Source organism: Nelumbo nucifera, chromosome 2, assembly GCF_055504915.1.
Source record: "Nelumbo nucifera cultivar China Antique chromosome 2, China Antique-T2T, whole genome shotgun sequence".
Taxonomy (NCBI): domain Eukaryota; kingdom Viridiplantae; phylum Streptophyta; class Magnoliopsida; order Proteales; family Nelumbonaceae; genus Nelumbo; species Nelumbo nucifera.
Window position 1 is genome coordinate 5,579,236 of NC_142650.1, and position 17,888 is coordinate 5,597,123.

Sequence of the window (17,888 nt, forward strand, 5' to 3'; positions counted from 1 at the left end):
TAAATGAACTGGGTGCGAAACCTGATTCAGATTTGCACCGCAAACACATCCTTAATTTGAACTAATTGTGTAGGTAAACCTAGCTAAAATCCGTAAGGTGAGTCCGTCCATTGATCATATTCGCATCACAAAATTGAAATGTTCCACTCCAACCTCTTGAGTCTCAGAACTCAGAAGGGGTCAGCTCAGCTGGTTTCCCCGAGGCTTTACTTGTTTCTCCGTGAAACGGAACGGAAAAATTCAGGCTGACTGAAATGTTTCAGCTACGTTTTTGGCAGGGAAACGTTGAAAGTGTTGTGTAACTAACTAACCACTACTGATTCAATGTCGATTCCTTCCCGAGTAACCGGCGGAGCTTTGACGAATTGCCAACTGATACGGTCATAGGGATTATTTATGGGGTGAATTACAGAGTTACAAGATTTATCTTCTGAATCCACACGTACAATACAACTACTTACAATCACAAAACATTCCACTCGATCCTACTGATTAATTTCCAGATTTAGGGGAAAATAAAGAGAAAATCCCAGAACTATACTGTATTATATACATCTGATTTACTCCTTAACCAGTGTCAGTTTTGTTCGATTGATAATTGTATTGATGACCAATTTCATTTCTTTCATTTCAGATAATAAAATCAATCGCCACAAGAATTCCTTGGGCTACGACCTATTCTGAGAAGAACACCCCAGAGTCTCTCGATCTCTCCCAACACATCGTCGGTCGGAAGCCGGAGTCTACAGCAGGGGCAAGTATTCCTCTTCGCAAGCCATGGCAGTATACACATCCAGTGAAACATGTGACCACAAGGCAGCTCGCACACGTCTCTCCCTCCCCCCATCGCCTCTTTACATATCGCACACTCTGTCCCCGTCCCACATAACTCCACCGACGGCAACGCCACCACCGCCGCCGCCGACGTTGCCACCTCCCTCTCCACCTTTCCACCACCTCCTCCACAGCCTGCTGCATCAAGAAACCTCCTGCATCTCGTCGCCACGTCAATAAACGGACTCAAAACTATTGCACCACTTGGAACTCCCACGCCGGCCATTGCCAACATGTTACTGACCACGTACTCGTTGAGGATGTGGCGCCACTCGGCCGGAGGTCTCTCTAAGGCCTGCTTGTCGTGTTGGTGGACTTCACACAGGAGCATGAGAAGCAACGTGGCGTCAAGGTCCCGGAGTCGAACGGCGACGGAGGTATTGGGCGTTTCGGCTTCCCAGAAACGGGTGAGTTGTTTCAGCGTGGTTAGGAAATAGCGCGCGATTAGGAGGGTCTTTTGGTGGAGGGAGAGGGCCTCCAGGTGTCGAAGAGTTTGGGAGAAACGGGTGGTGGAGCGAAGGAGGGAGCAGAGGCGGTGGTGCTGACGACGGAGATCCGACGACAAGGAATGTCTCAGGTCAGAGAATTGGCAAGGGGTTAGGGTGAAGAGTGCAGCCATGATCGTTTCACTGGAGTCGTGCTGCAGCTGAAGCTCGTCCATGGTGATATCGGGGAACGACGATGGTGTTGGCGTGGGGGTGAGTGAGTTTGTGGAACGTGTGGCCTTAAAAAGAATCCCTTGACCGATTTAGACATGGAAATCTCATCGTAATGACTATTGTATCCCGTGCCGTCTGATGGTATGGCCATGGTTGGCTGGTAATTGCTATTTGCTACTTCTCTTCAATTATCGTCCTCCTCATCTCATGTCCCTCCCTGACCCTGAGCTCGCGCTTTGTCGTTCTCGTTCGTCCGTCCGAAATGTCAAATATGCCCCTTCTAATTGAATCGAATAATTGGTTGCGAGCTTACCGATACTGAGCTAGGAAATTGGGCAGCTAGTGCTAGTAGAGTCGATTCAGTGAATTGTTTTGTTCGAGTCTAAACCCGCCACCGCCGGCCTCTTTCTCTCCGGCTTCAGCAGCCACACATCTCAAAGGGCCAAAGCTGCTTCGGTTAAATAAATGGATCATATTGGGATGGGGGTGATGGATCAGACTCACAAGTACCGAATGAGCTGCAATTTTAAGGCTGAAGTGAAAGATATCGTTTGGACTCTGGAGGGCCCTTTTTATTATGGGCATATAATTCATGTGCCTTGATTCGAAGAGATATGGTGGGTTTTGGCTCATTTCTCGCAACTCGCAACCAACTAATCACCTCTTCTTCCCCTACCAACCCAGTCTGTTTGTTTGTTTGTTTCCATCTTGTCTGTAAGTTAAAAGCTAATAGTGTGAGCAATCCATGGTTGTAGATATGGTGTAAAAGACAAGAGTATCATTGTATGGAAAGCATTGCTCTCTACAAGTTGCTTTGCTTTTATAATCAATGGTGATGGGCAATTGTGTCACATGAATTATATATAACTGCCATTGGCTTTGTTTTGGAAGCTTGTCCCATTCTCACAATTCACAAAGCTAATAGCCTAATACTGTACTCTTCTATACCTTTGCTCAGCACTCACTGCCTTATGTCAATTCCATCGGTCATATCCTGTCCCTATGTCTTTTGCTTTCAGCCTTTTATCCCACTTGTTTACCTCTCTCTCTAAACTGCATTGCCATACCCATTAGTCATTAGATAATTACCAAACTGCAATGTGCCTGTTCTGTTCTGACCACGCTGCTTCTTTCTCCTGTGATTTTCTTCCGATCCATACTGCTCAAATGTACAGCAGCCCTGACAAACAACTCGATTCTTTCTTTAGTAGACTAGAAAACAAATTAAATACCAAAAATATCCACACGTGGTCACTATACATGATCAAATTTAATAGTCGGAAATAACCCGATTGACAGGGATAAATCGGTGAAAGCAATCGTGAGGGCCAAATCTGGTATTGGGTGAAGAATCAAGGACAGCTAGTGATAGATAAGAGGAGTGGAGGAGAGGTGGTTTGGTTTTGTCCGCAAGCACCCGTCTAAATGCGACCACGTTTGGCATTCCTTCGTCCATTTGTTGCTTTTTGTTATCATAAATGTTTTTCAGTTCTCGTTCGTTATCTTCCTTTCTCTCTGCTTCTAGTTGGGTTTTGTATTGTAGCGTGGAGTGTCTAGCGAGGAGTGGAAGAGACAGCGAGATGGCGCGAAAAAACTCGGGTGGAAATCTACCTTTCACACCCCCCCGGCCCCCACTAATAATACACCTCAACTACAACTCCACTGCGCTTAATCAGGTCTCTTGGATCTCGAGTCCTGACTAGATAGATGGCTGTGTTGGGGAGGGTTAACCAATAATAATGCCCCACATCAGCCGAGACCGGATCTGCTCTTCACACCTGGTGCCTCATATGTACATCCTATCATGCATTGGGAATATCTCAAGATGTTCTCAATGCATGGTGGATGTACATGTGAGGCGCCCATTCATGAGGAGCAGATCCCGTCTCATGTCAGCCATCCATGTGATGTGAGAGAGTGTTTGTGAGTTCAGATCTGCTTCCAACAAATACTCACCACACTTTTTCAATGTACATCACCAATATATCTCCATGGAGTTCACATCTGTACCCCATAGATTACACCCACATAAACATCTCAGCATATTTGTCATTGGGAGATATTTTCAATACATGGTTGGGTGGGTTGTGTTATGGGGCACCCTTCTATGGGGACTGGGGTGCCAATGTGATCTCTCCATGAATGATAAGGGGGATGTTTATAATGTAATGCAGTGGCTTGCTTGTTGGGACAATGTTGAGAGCATTTTATTGATAACAGATCACTACCCAATGGCTGTAGGTTATATATATTTGATAGCTGATGTGGAATATTATCATTGGTTAAACAGCTCTTTAACTCGAGTTCACATCTCTGCCCAAGGGGCCGCCCCACAGCACACCCCCACTATGTATTGGGAACATCTTCCAATGATAATACCAGTTCTAATGATGCCATCATCGGGAGATGTTCCCAATACATGGCGGGAATGTGCTGTGGGGCAGCCCTTTATGGGGTGGAGATGTGATCTCCTTTTAACTCTACCTTCAAGTGCATCTAATTCAGACGACTCCACCTCACACTCCATTGACATAATCTGTATTCACTTCACTGAATGCTTTAGCTGTTTAACAGGTGCAGAACCATTAATAATACTCCGCGTCAGTAATAAAATACATAGGACCCAGGATGATGGATTCAAAAAGTTATTCTTTTTGGTTCATTGATATAAATCCAATGATTATATAGTTCATCACAGGGGAGTTTTTATGTGGTGCACAAAGAGATCTTTCTTGTTTCATAGCCTTTTTAGCAGCTGTTACGTTCAGCTAAACCTATCCCCGGTTCACAATCCTCCTCTTAGGTCTTAATCTCGTGTATAATACATTTTATCTCAGATTCAGCAATTTCAGGTTGGAGTTGGATGGATGTAAGGTGAGATCACATCGGCGCCCTACAGCACCTCCCACCCGTATATTGGGAACAATTCCACATGATAAGTAGAAAAATGTTTTCAGTGCACAGTGAGATATGCATGTGGAGCGCCCTCTGTGGGGGTGCCAATGTGATCTCATGTAGGGCACTCTCCCTTGGTCCCATGCCTCCTCCCTAAAGCAAGGTATATTAAAAAGGTTATAAAAAAAAAAAGGAAAAGAAATAAGAAGTTGTTTGGACCTTAGAATAACGTGGCTCTGGTTTTAGGGGCATAACTGTCATTTTAAAGGGAGACATGATATCTTTTGGGCATCCAAACAGGGGTCGGGAATTCCACCGTCGATCGCTTTAACCCGAAGCGATTTGATTAGCAAAAAGGAAAAGTTTACTTAATAAAGGATTCCAAATTTCCAATCGCTGCTTTTTCCCAAAATAAATTTAAAGAAAAGCCAAGAAATCATTACACTAGCTAGAGGGGAAAAAAATGAAGAATTATAAAAATTGATCATATGGAACGGTTTAGATCATTTTAAGCAGCAGGAGACTGCAGCTTCACGAGGCTGCACTGTAGTAATTAATGACTTCTGACAGTTAAAACATTCCAACAGAATGTCGTAAAACTCTTAAAAGATTATTAGCCCAAAGAAGTCCACAACAACGGCCATTCTACAAATCAAATAACCCTGCGATGGAGTTCTCCCTTTGTTCGTTTCTGCTTCAATCATGTATGCTTTGGCTCTCCCAATTCTATCTTTGGCTTGACAAGGGAGAAACAGAAATATGAGGGAATGAGCACTTCACAATTTTTCTTAAGAACTTCCTCTCAACTTTCTATTTCTCTCTTATTTCTATCAAACCAAAACCAAAGATGGCCTGAGGGTGCAATGAGCATTGGAACGTCACCAAAATTTGGGACTCCCAAGTAGATTCTTCCCTCAATTTACTGTTCACTGCAAATGAATGACTTAATTTTGATTTTTCATTAACACCCCCTTAATATGATTTTTATTTTAATTATCCAATGCTCTTCTAGTCAAGGTTCAAAATTTTGCCACGTATCACGATCAGTCAAGCATATCACATCGGACCCACTATGATATGTGAAATCTTAAGGTTATTTTAATATTTTCAGGGGGCAGTCATCGCTAAGATCAGCCCCCTGTAAATTTTTGGGGAAAAAACTAAAGAAAGAAGGGGTCATGCTGTTCAAACCCCTCAATACATCCCAATACATGGATATTTTGAACCTTGCTTCTAATTTATTCCTTTCCTGGCAGTGGCACTGAATTATTTTAATTGGATATAAAGCTCTCCACATTTGATTCATTCATATTTGAATTCAAATAGAATATTAACCATCAGATTTAGATCTTTGAATACCCTTAATAAATGGAATAAAAGAAGATGAAAATAGTATATATCTTACTATATAATGTGATACTTGCCCCCGACATCGCACGTCAATATGACCACCACACCAATAGTTTAAGTACATTTACCTCTATGCCACTCTACTCATCTCCGCCAATTAACTAGTTATCAATAAAATAAACTAGAAAAATGACTTTATTGTTTATCATGAACAAAATGAATCGAAAATAGCGCCTATGAAATTGAAACTAATGACTCTTCAATAAGCATACAAAATTCAAACAACTTTTCTCAATTTTATGTTGATTACATTCAAACGGTATAAGGGTGGGTACATTTGGATCCAATTTAGACAAGCAGATATAATTTGCGGCACTAATTGACTAGAGAGAGCAAGAGTGAGGATAAAGAATATTCAAAATAAAGGAAGAAAAATTAGAACAGAGAATGAAAGAGATGACGACCTCAGTAGAATGAGCTTGTAACCCAAGCGGGTCATTAGAGTGGCCTAACATTGGCTTGAGCCCAATGGGTAGGCTCTATCAAGGCTTGATCTGGTTCGCCCATTCCATGTAGGGAGTTGGACCACATGACCCAAGCGGGTCATTACAGTGGAGGGCACTGCATCAGGCTGGTTTCACAGAGCAGCGACAGCCGACAGCGAGAGCCTCCCTCAACCACTCTCGTTGCCGTTGGTGGAAGGATAATAAATCGGTGCCCCACGGTCCCACTGATGCCTTAGGATCCGAGTTCAACCCGACGGCCACTTTCTTAAATCTTAACCTATCAAAAAATGAGAAAATGGAAGAGATCAATAAGATCAGCTTCTTTCTCTTTTTTCATTTTAGGGCTCGTTAGGGAGGGCTGAGCTGAAGATTCAGCTAAGCTGTGTAGCAGCTTTGAAGCACTCAGGATAAGCTATTCAAAGAGGGTGAAGTAAATAGCCATTAAAATGATTGGCAGACAATTGATTTGGGCTTTGGGGGTTCCTCACCAAACATAACTCATAGATTGTCCAATATATAGGCCCACCTCGGAAAGCCAAAACCTACTACACTTCGCGGCCCTCCCAAACAGGCACTTATTAGCAACCACATAAAGCACTAAAATCAGATAAAAGATGAAAATATTCGGTTTTCTGAAGTTCTACTGTAGCTTGATGCCCCTCCACGAGTCCACGACCCCACAAATCTTTCCGAGAGAGAGAGAGAGAGAGAGAGATCAACTACAATAATTTGTAAGTTGTAACTTTGCAATTGCATTAGATCTTGGAAGACACTGACTAAAAATTATTAAAAAGGATCTCTTAAGAGATCGTCTAAAAACCTGTCCATTCATTTGTTGTTTTTATGTTTAAATTCTCACTAACAGAGTTCCTATAAATGATTCCTACATAACCTAATTTGCCACTATCAAATTAATTGAAGAAAAAACAAAAACTTGCCGGTACCAAAAGCATTTCTCCAGTTGGAGTTTGACAGAAGCAGCGCAAGGTTACATTCCTTTCAAATCCCTATTGCGTAAAAGACTTAAAAACACTTTCTTACCAAGAAAATCAGTATTAAACCTGAAACACCATAGAGTTAATGAAGAGACCTGCAAATGAGTTATGCTGTAGGCATCTAAAATTACTTACACAAATTAAGTGATGTATTTCCCAGCTTGTCCCTGTTAAGACAATTGAACCTAAGGCTTCAAGACTATATACTGCATCTTTCCATCAGCCCTAACCATCTTTTACCGACAAAGTAATATAATGAATGATAATAAGACCTACTTCCTTCCTCCAAGAAAACTTCAACTGAAGCCAATCCAAAATCATAACGTAAGCATCTTCCCTTCATCTACTTATCTCAAAAAGTTCAATTTCCATAGTTGGGAGGTATCAATCACTAGATGGGGGCATTTAAAGAAACCAAATAAGAACCCAAATCCCAAAAGTCTAGCATCATCAACCCCGAATACCCCCTTCTTCCAAACTCAGGTGAAGCAAGAGAAACCAACTACTTCAGCAATATTCTCCATATTTTCCTCATGTACACAGCCAATGACCAGACGGCAAGACCAGCTGAGATGTAAAGCAAAACAACACCAGATGCAACTAAAGTACCTAGCCCTGATAGACTGAACATTCACAAAAAAAAAAAAAAAAGCGGAGACAGATTAAAAATCCTTTAGGGAATAAAATTTAATTATTTTCCTCTTCAGATTAGAATTTAACGTAGTACTATCAATATGTTCAGTCACTGAAATCACAAACCTGCTGTCTCGTGTAACCAGAAGGATGGTTAATGCAGTCATTTGTGTGGCTGTTTTCCACTTCCCTAGATTATTTACAGCAACAGCCTGATGACAGGAACATTCATCACAATTCAGACTTTCAGAGTAAGGATATACATCTGATGATTTTAAAATAAGATACGAAACAGGTGGTGGAAAGTTATGTGGGAAATAGAACCTCAAGAACTTTACTATTCTGAGATGCAGCCCATTCTCTAACTGCTGACATTGTTATCTACAGAAAAAGGTTGAGTCATTCCAAGTGCTAAAACCAAAAGAAAAAAATAACCAAGAAACACAAGAAAAGAATGAGCATGGCACACCAAGTCAACAGCTCGCCAAAAATATAAGCTCTACTGCATATTAGGAAAAAACAAAGCAGAAGGAAAAGGTGTTCGACCTGGTTATGTAGTTATACCTAAGAGCCAGACATAGGCACTTGGGCCATTACCCAATGTCTGATCCTGGCTATCTGGGTGCTTGGGAGGGTGGACTGGGTACAGTCCTAACCTTTGGCATTTTTCACACAAAGGGGCTGCTCTCAGACCGAACCCATGTTCTCATGCTTGACAGCCCAAAATTTTACCATTACACCAAGTAATGAGACAAAGGCACTGGCCACACATGATTTGCAGAATAGCTCTAGAAGAATTGTCAAATTGAACCACATATTGTTAATCTTACCAGATTAAAAGGAAAATAAAGAACAAAATGTGCTTGATAACATAACATCAAACTAGAAAAAAAAAAGGATGAAACATTTTTCAGAAAAAGAAGAATGTGGGATATCTAGATGAAAAATTTTAGATCGGAATAAGTTTGAAAATGGCTGGTTAGCCAAACCGAGAAAGAAAAGTAGTACTTTGGAAGAAACATGTAGTTGGATGCACTATTGCAGTACTGCTCCTACATTATGCATGATTCTTTTTCTTTTAAACAATAACATAAAATTTGATTAATAAGACAGGGAACCCCAATGACTCTTTGAATCCTGATATAAGGGAAGCAAGGCAGGTAGAATCAACAGAGACGCAGCAGGTAGACGGATCAATGTGTTAAGAGGCTTTCTAAGGAACTGGGTGATACCAAGATTATTCACAGTTGAAATCTAGGTGGTGCATGAGGGTATTTCGTTACACTGCACGTTAAGTTTGACAGAATATCAATTAGTCTAGTGCAGGACTATGAAGTTCAGGTTGCATATTTTGAAAACCTAGTAAGGGATGCTAAAAGTAGGTTGTTTTCTGCAATCAGTCAAATTAATATACTTTTGATATTTTACTAAAAATGGTAAAAGGGAATGATAGTGGGAACAGCAAAGAAAATGCCCATCCAAGTCATGAAGATTATGGAGGGCTCTCAAAACATAAAGCAAAGTTATATAACTTCATACTGATCTCAATATAATGGAGATGCTTGTACTGTGAGTGACAGGTTGGTACAGAGATATTCCCTTCTATGTAGCAAAGCCATGGTTTCACTAGGGTTGCACTCGGGTTGGCCCCGGATTAGCATTTTATACTGCTTTGGGCTTGACCTATTCAAATTTTGACAAAAGCTCAACCCAAGCCTGCTGAAGTTGCACCCAGTTTCAGCTCTAAACAGATCCCACTCATCAATTGATTAATAGAGAAAATGAAATTGTGCATAGACTGTTCCTGGAAAGCCTGCCTAAAGCTCAAATAACTGGGTCACCAAGGAGTTGGCAGCACTACGAAAAACTTAATGGTGGTTAAATTAAAGAGCCCAACCCGCCCAACTTGCACCCCTATAGGAGTGCGACTTGGGCGGGCCCAACACGAGCCCAAACCAGCCCAGCCCAAAAATTTTATATGGGTTGGGCTTGGAATTTCGGACCTCGAGCTGGGCTCGGGCCCAAGAAATCGGTCCTTAGGCTGGAATCAGGCCCGGCCTAGCCCTTAGGTAGCCCGAACCCAGCCCAACTATACACATGTATATGTTATTTTTGCATACATATTTACATATATATACATACATATTTGTGTATATATATACATTTGTATACATATTTACCTATTTACATATATATGTATAATTTTAGAGTGGATTCATTGACCAACCCAAGCCCGGCCCAGGCCAGAGCCCAACCCGAGTTCATCAAATTACAATGCAGGCTGGGCTCGGGTTGGGAAAATTGGGCTTGACTTCGGGCTCAGGCCTTAAGTCCAAATTTTAGGGCCGGGCCCGGTTGATCATAAACCCGGCCTAACACGCCCAACTTGCACCCCCCCCCCCATCCAGTATCATAGAAAGTGCCTAAATTAAAAGATAGAGGTTTCTGAATAACAAATCAGTATGTTTTTTCTTTGAAGAAAGAAGCCATGAATATCTGCTTTTTCATTGCCACATTGCCAGGGATATTTGGAGTTTTTCCAAACGCATCTTCTAGGTGAAGTATGTGCATCCCTCTAAAGCTGTATGAAGCACTAGCTTGGCCACCGGTGCTATTTGGTTTTCAGGGCCAAACTTCAAAGAATGGTTCCCTTGGCTATGAAGTTGGGATTATGCAAGAAGCAAGACAAAAGGGTATTTGATGGGGTCTGTAAACCTACTCCAAAGATATTGCAACAAAATACTTTCATTCATCACAGATATGGCTCTTGTGTTTAATGAATTTGAAGACATAAGGATGGTAAATTTTAACAGAGACCGATAAAGGAAAGTTTTCAGACAATCACCTAGTATGTGGATGACATGTAGAATTGATGACAATCTTACAATAGATTGCCATCTCAATCATATAAAGAGTCTATATTTACCTTCTTCTAGCCATTGAATCTTCTAGAAAATTATTGATCAAAAAAATCTTCTAGGAAGTCTGAAATCTAACCTCAAATACAAGCTCCTTTATTTTATTATGTAAAAAATATGGAAATAATGTACAAGACGAATGTGCCTGACACCCCTCCAGATTTAGGCTAGCCCAAACTACCCAACCCCATTGTATAATTTTACAAAAGGTAGTGACCCCCAATACAATTGATTTCTAATTATTCCATGCCTTGCCATGTGCCTGGACTGTTATTTTAAAGTGAGCCTTTCTCTCTCACAATACATGAACTAATCTAATCTCCTACATCATTTTGAGGATTGCAAACACCTGATGAACATGTCTCCTTCCACTAGCAACCTATCTGATGGAGCGCAATCCGGCCGGTCCTAGCTATCAACGATCTTGCCTCTGGCTGGAGCAAAAGGTGCCTGAAACGGAGGAGAAAGCGAGTAATCTGCGGGGAAGAACCCAGTGAGAGTGCTCCGAAGCTCAAGTTAGTATTTCCTCAAAGGCAAGATAAAAAACCAAATGGCGCAAAGTTATCACATACCTCCTTCTTGGGGGGGAAGGGAGCCTTTTATAACCACTTCGCACACTCACTCCCAAGCTCCTGTCAGGTCGGGAATCATTACCTCTGCACTTCTGCCAGTTTGGGTGTCATCACCTCTGTTAGGGCAGACAACCGCCACTGCTCTCTTTGTCGGAGCCGTCTCTGTGACTGGAGGTGGTGGTGGCAGGTGGCCGTTGAAGTGCGGCTGTCAAGTGTCAAATCCTAAGTCAGTCAAGTGCGCCGCCTCAGGATACGGACTCCTTTGGTGTCAGGTCAGGTACGGTTGTTCAGTTCGGCGTCCTGGAGACGAAGTGCTGGAGTGGTGTGCGAGGTGAAGTCTTGAGTTCGGATAGAGGTGTGGCCCGAACTATCCTGGGGCGGGCCAGTTCGGGTTGTTGCCCTTTGCGCTCCTCGTAAGGCTCGGGGTCAAAGGGAGAGTTCGGGCTCCTTTTGGGGAGCTCGGACCGCTGGTTCCTCCTTTCGGAGCTCGCGCCTTGGGCGTACTGTCGTGCCGAGTTGTTGCCTCTGCCACGTGTTGAGTGGTCACGAGGTCGGGCCAAATCTTCCTTCATCACTATCCAACCCAAGCTTGTGAGAGAGCCTAAGGCCATCTACTAAAGATGCACTTTCAACTGTAGCCAAATCAGAAAAGTTTTCACTAATATAAAATTAAAAAAAAAAAAAGATCTACAAGGATCAATAGATTTGATGTTTTGTTAAGGAAATAAACAGAAGCATCAGTAGTTCCAACTTCTAAAACTACATCAGCTATTAAGCTCGCTTATGTCTTTTGTAAGAATTTGAGGAAAACAGAAATTTTGAACACGAATCTTGTTCCATGTTCACTCTAACTCTACCAAGGGCTATATCTTCTGTCATTTCATAGACCTTCAAGTATTTCTCACTTCTTTAACCCATTTCCACCTATTGAAGCTGACATTAAATTCCCTCTAGCACACTAATTTTCAATTCTAGGCATCCGAGCCTTGCAACTCATTTATCTCAGCATCCTCATCTAAATATTTATCGATGTTTTATTTCTTATAGTACAATAGCCTCTAAAAGCACCTCTCCACTTCACCCACCCTATTATAATTCAATGTTTTAAAAGGCATGTCTCAGGTGAACTTACGCTTACAGGCAAGGTTCATTTCATGGTGTGTGCCTCACCTGAAGAATGACCCTGTACTCACATCCCAGAGAAAACTTTGAAGCCACAGACAGCCAAACTACCACCCTGAACAACCCCTTAATGAGCAGGAGATCAAACCACAACCCCCCAATAAAAAACCCTCCATCTCTACACCCAAGCCAACCAAACAACCAACACCATACATGATGAGAAATTAATAGGATTTACCCCATTTTCTATCTCTTATCCTGTCTTGAATAGATACTGTCAAGAGCCCTAAGAGCCCCATTTGGGAGGGCCTAAGCCTTGATTGAGCTGCTTTCACGGAGCCAATTTGAAGAAGCTTAACCATAATTCCAATTTTCTAGCTGAATGACAGCATAATTGGGCTTCCCAGATTTTTCACCAAACATAACTTATAGGCTGTCTGTGTGGAGCCCACCTCACAAAGCCAGAAGACACTGTGTCAAAGCCCTCCCAAACTGCCACTAAATACAATCAAACCAAGCTAGTGAAAATGCATGCTTTGGAGTATCATCGGTCATGAATCTTATTTCTACCCCTTCTCTATTATTATTGCTAAGTTACACAGTATATGTTATTTACTCCTGCTTATCTTAAAATCACTTGATCATAAAGCATATCTTTATATCTTAAACTTTGCATTTGCCCCCTCTCTGGTTTTATGAAACAAGAGTACAAGACTAAATATCATCAGCAAACAACTTACACCACATGACCTCCTTGAGTAGAATATTCATTATACAAACAAGACGAAAATACGCCATATCTTCTATCATAGAATGCCAATATCAATGTGCATGAAGTATGTAGAGATGTTGAGAGAAAATCATGTTTAGATTGATACCAAGATCAGCTAAATCATTTACTTATAGTCTTTCTAATCAAGAGGTTAAAGGATGGGTTAACTACTAGTCAGATTTCCAACTGATAACAGTTTTATTTATCTTAATTTTCTGATTCGCCTTGTATAGAGTTCTTTTCAGATCTCTCCCCTTGTTCCTTAGGGATCTAAGAATTATATTTCTCTTTGGCCTGCATTAATAAAACCCATTTACGTTTTTATTCTTTTTTGAAAAGCTAAGTATCAAATCAGAAAGAAAATACCATGTGCAAGTATAGACCATGTATAAATAGATGATATACATAGGGTCTCAAAAAGCTCTGAGGAAAATGCTAAACAAAAAGTTTAGAAAGGAAACTTCTCCGAATTCCTTTCTGGTTGCCATCCATGAATCTATCATGTCAATGACATTCCAAAGGGATGAATGTAAGCATCAATTTTCAAAAGTTCTAGTATTTCTTTGCCTCATATGATCCAGGAAAGAGCAAAGAGGAAACATTGCTATAAGACTTACCTCCTCTTTCTTAATCCTTGCGAACACCAGTCACATAAATTCTTCACAAACAAGCAAGTTAACCACCACCTTACTCAAAAAGTTTCAACAAGAACAAAGATAAAGAAAATAAAGGCATTCAAAGAAACGTTTATCTTGCAATCTTAATATATTATATACTTCTTAATGGAGGAATTGGTCCTATTTGTTTTTTCCTATTTTTACCTATGAAGATGACAAAGCAGTGCTCTTACTACTTTTAACATCTACAGGAATAGCAAAAGAAAAAGAACTGATAAATCAGAATTACAGAAAAAATGCATCTCGCAGTGTACACCATTACACAATCACAACAACCTGGATAGTTTCAATACAAATAGTATAATGATCAGGGCAATTACCTCTCTACCAATTATAACAATTGAAGGCACCGTCAATAGCCATGGCACATCTCCAAATATAGCAGCTTCCGAAGGTCTGGTACACAATAAGACCAATGTTGCAGCAACCATAAGCTGTATCCAAGAGCATAAGAATCAGAGACAAGAACTGCTAAACACCCATGAAAGGAGTTTTTTTCCCCTTTTTTCCACCCAAAATCTATACCCTAAGACTCAATTAGCTCAAGGAGGAAACAAGACAAAGTTTATGGAATAAAAATGAAACCTTATCAGCTACGGGATCCAAAAATGCACCAAATGTTGTGCCTAATCGCATCTGGTACACCAAATAAGAATTAGCTCAACAGAATAAAATGTAATAAAATGGTTAGCCAGAAAAGATATCATCCTCCAATATACACCTTGTAAGAGAAATGAAGAAGTAGCATACCTTTCGAGCAATGTACCCATCAAGCCAATCTGTAACTGCTGCAGCAATGAAAATACTTGTTGTAGCTGTTGTCCCCCACCAATTATTCATGTAAAATGCTAGCAAACAAAATTATCAAGTCAGCTACATCATATTTTTCAATAATAAAAGAAAATTCTCACTAAAATAAAAAAGGGGTGATACAAGAAACAAGTGACAAGATATAACCAAGAGAAAGAAAGCCCAAAAATAAAAAATAAAAACAATCACCTCATCCACACAATACCCCTAGAAGCTCATCCCTACATGCAACACTTTACAAAACAGCATGAATAGAGATCACACTCCACAATCAATAATCACAACTTCAACGAGATAATTAAACACCACTTCAGAACATCCTTTGCAACTTACCTTCTTGATCTTCTTAGCTTACCTTAAGCATCCATAATATTTCCACCCTCACTTCAAACCCAATAAATTACTCCACACCTCAATAAACAAAGATCCCCACCCCCTCATAGATATCTAAACTTTGTCATGTCTAGATCACTAACACTCACATACTTGTTTTTTTAGAATCCCACATACTTGTTTTATTCTATCGTTGTATTTTCAGAATCTATAATCCTGTCCTTTTCTTCCAATTCCAAAAATCATCTTTCTAGCATACCTGTTGCCCCCTAAAAGAAGAAATCTAATTTTTTATATAGAAAAAATAAATTCATTAAAATCAAGAAACACGTTCAAAGATTGGTAGAACTGTGAAAGTTAAGATGGATGAGTGGGAAAACAAAAAAGGATGCGATAAGAAATTAACTTATTTGAAAGAACAATGGAATAGCTTCAATAGGAGATAAAATGACTGAAAATACACTATGATGGTTTGGGCATGTACCAAGAAGACCATCTACAGCACCAGTAAGAAGCAATCTATTACAAGTTGAATGGTCTAGAAGAGCTAGGGAGTAGGGGCATGCCAAAAAGAACATCGGTTGAGGTAGTGAGAAAATGATCTAAGGGCCCACAATTTAACAATGGATATGGTACTGAACAGTACAGAATTACAGAACAGCATTCATGTAATCAATCCCCATACAGTTGGAACAAGGCTTAGATGATGGTGATAATGTTAAGACTGCTGGAACAGACCAACAGAAATCTGTTAATCAATTTTACAAGAGGAGGCCACGTCAGCACAACTAACCATCAACTTGCAACAACTGTAACAGAAAGACAATCAAGATTGTAAAACTGTATAAGTAGTAGAGCAGAAAAGGAATGAGACATTGATTCTTTCAGCATTAAACTCTCTCTCTCTCTCTCTCTTTTTCTAAGAATTCAGGAGGTTGGCCCCTCGAAGAGCCCTGAGTTAGGCAGGTTCCTAACAGATAATGATGATTTCATTAGGAAAAATATGAAGTTTTGCATAATATTAGGATCAAGATTGTATAAGCAAATCAACAACAAATCAGCAAGGATTTTCAATAAACCAAAAGTAGAAAGGTTAATCCCCTACTAAATATAGTTTACATGCAGGAACTAGCTTTCAATAACCAGACCAGGTATGCAGAAATCAACCAACTTATCAACAAATGCAGATAAGATAAACATTAAACTTAGCAGGATAATGTTCAGGGTCGATAGTTGATTTCATTGCTGGTTTGGAATCTTTGGATCAAGGATTGGGCACGGGGGTAGCCATAAGCTTGCAATGTCACTTCCTTAAGTTCTGTAACTCCTGATTGACAAGTGACAACTAACTAGATCAAGTTTCTGGAGGTCAGGCTACCCCGGGCTCCTCACTCAACTTCAAGATCATGACCCATTAGATTAAAAAATACACTCACCTAACGTCCTAAATTATTTAGAAGTTAAATCATTCCTACTCCGACGACAATAACAATCAACTTCATTAACTACCGCATGTAAATCTAACAGACATTATTAAAATCTCCCCTTCTTTTATGATCAGCAGCATTTATATATGACTCCGAAGTCCCTTGGGCGGCTGGGAGAAATCTGACACCATTCCCCCTCTTCAACCACCAGAAAGGAAATTGAATTCTAATTTCTAAGACCAGAGTATTCAATAGAGTCAACAAGGTTGAAATTCTGTCCTGAGATTAATCCAAGCAATTCCATTATTCAATATCAACGGGCCAAAGATTTCCTCTTTCAGCATTATATCATTAAGAATCCTTAAATCAAACTTCTCTAGTCATATAAAAAAATGAAGTCAATAAATTCACATAGCCTCGATAAGGTCAAGAAAATAACAAAACAGATCTTAAAGAAATGTAATGGAATACATACTGCTAACGAGAAGTGGCACCGCCGCGACACGACCTAACGTCAGGATCGTAGGCAATGTAAGCAACGCTGGAGGTTGTAACTTTTTTTGGTGAAAAATGGGGTGGTTCTGCGACGGCGGTGGCAACCGGTTATTATCGTCCCGGTCCACCTCATTCTCATAGCCCATGCCGGTGGCCACAGGACCTCCTTTGGATTCAGAAGAAGCAGAGGAAGAAAAAACCTTTTGACCACGAGACCCCAATTTTCTACACGAAGCCCTCTCGGGTGCAGCCCCGAATTTTGCGCAGGATATTAACCTCCACCCGTCTCTCCATCCAACCGATATTTGCTCTCGGTTCTTACCAGGCAGGTCCACCGAAGGCTTCGTTCTAGCGGCCACCACATTCAATTTGACGTCGATAGCGGCAGCTGCAGCGGCAGCCCTAGTCCTGCTATTGCTCATCCTTTGCACCCATTTTTCGGCCATATAGGGCCTCCAGCCGCAGATTGAAGGCACCATGGTCACTTTTAGTCCTACCATGGTGATACTGAAAATACGCACAGGTGCTCAGGTTAGCGGTTTTAAGGAATTGGTTCCCTAAACTACGCCATATGAATTTGATGAAAACAGGCGATTTAAGATATGGAAGATGGTGCAGGAATGGTGGTGGCTGTAGATTTTTTTATTCTATACTCTCCTATGGAAGAGTTTTTCTGTGCACAGGCTTTTTCTCTGTGTTTGGCATCATTGCACATGGTGACATGGAGCACGGATCTCCGGTCTACGAGTCCGGGTGGGTTCCCCACGGAGCGGTTTACACTTTCGTTTATTTGTGAAATTCATTAAACCGGACCAAACCAAAAAATTATGGTTTGAGAATTTATCAGCCACAACCGGACCATTTTTAAGATTAGATGAGACCAAACCGAC

General features: G+C 40.8%; 2 protein-coding genes across 2 annotated transcripts; both read right to left on the reverse strand.

The window, feature by feature from the left end:
• Positions 1–559: 559 nt before the first annotated feature.
• On the reverse strand, positions 560–2,310 carry LOC104594712 (E3 ubiquitin-protein ligase SGR9, amyloplastic). The gene has a single exon (XM_010255142.3). It carries the CDS (start codon positions 1,493–1,495, stop codon positions 644–646), a length of 852 nt encoding a protein of 283 aa, XP_010253444.1. The 5' UTR covers positions 1,496–2,310; the 3' UTR covers positions 560–643.
• A 4,967-nt stretch (positions 2,311–7,277) lies between these two features.
• LOC104594713 (CDP-diacylglycerol--glycerol-3-phosphate 3-phosphatidyltransferase 2-like) lies at positions 7,278–17,674 on the reverse strand. Its single transcript, XM_010255143.3, has 7 exons — positions 16,979–17,674; positions 14,684–14,781; positions 14,519–14,569; positions 14,254–14,367; positions 8,197–8,253; positions 7,999–8,084; positions 7,278–7,862 (listed from the first exon to the last, which is right to left on the reverse strand). The coding sequence occupies exons 1-7, from the start codon at positions 17,496–17,498 to the stop codon at positions 7,742–7,744; spliced, it is 1,047 nt and encodes a 348-aa protein (XP_010253445.1). The 5' UTR covers positions 17,499–17,674; the 3' UTR covers positions 7,278–7,741.
• Between the last annotated feature and the right edge of the window lie 214 nt (positions 17,675–17,888).

What these genes read in the sequence shown, in the direction of transcription:
- LOC104594712 (XM_010255142.3), bottom strand. Translation starts at nt 1,495, where the DNA reads ATGGACGAGCTTCAGCTGCAGCACGACTCCAGTGAAACGATCATGGCT.
- LOC104594713 (XM_010255143.3), bottom strand. Translation starts at nt 17,498, where the DNA reads ATGGTAGGACTAAAAGTGACCATGGTGCCTTCAATCTGCGGCTGGAGG. An exon ending in TGGATCCCGTAGCTGATAAG is followed by an intron (nt 14,368 to 14,518) that starts GTTTCATTTTTA and finishes TCTTGGATACAG; the next exon opens with CTTATGGTTGCTGCAACATT. An exon ending in AGAATAGTAAAGTTCTTGAG is followed by an intron (nt 8,085 to 8,196) that starts GTTCTATTTCCC and finishes TCCTGTCATCAG; the next exon opens with GCTGTTGCTGTAAATAATCT.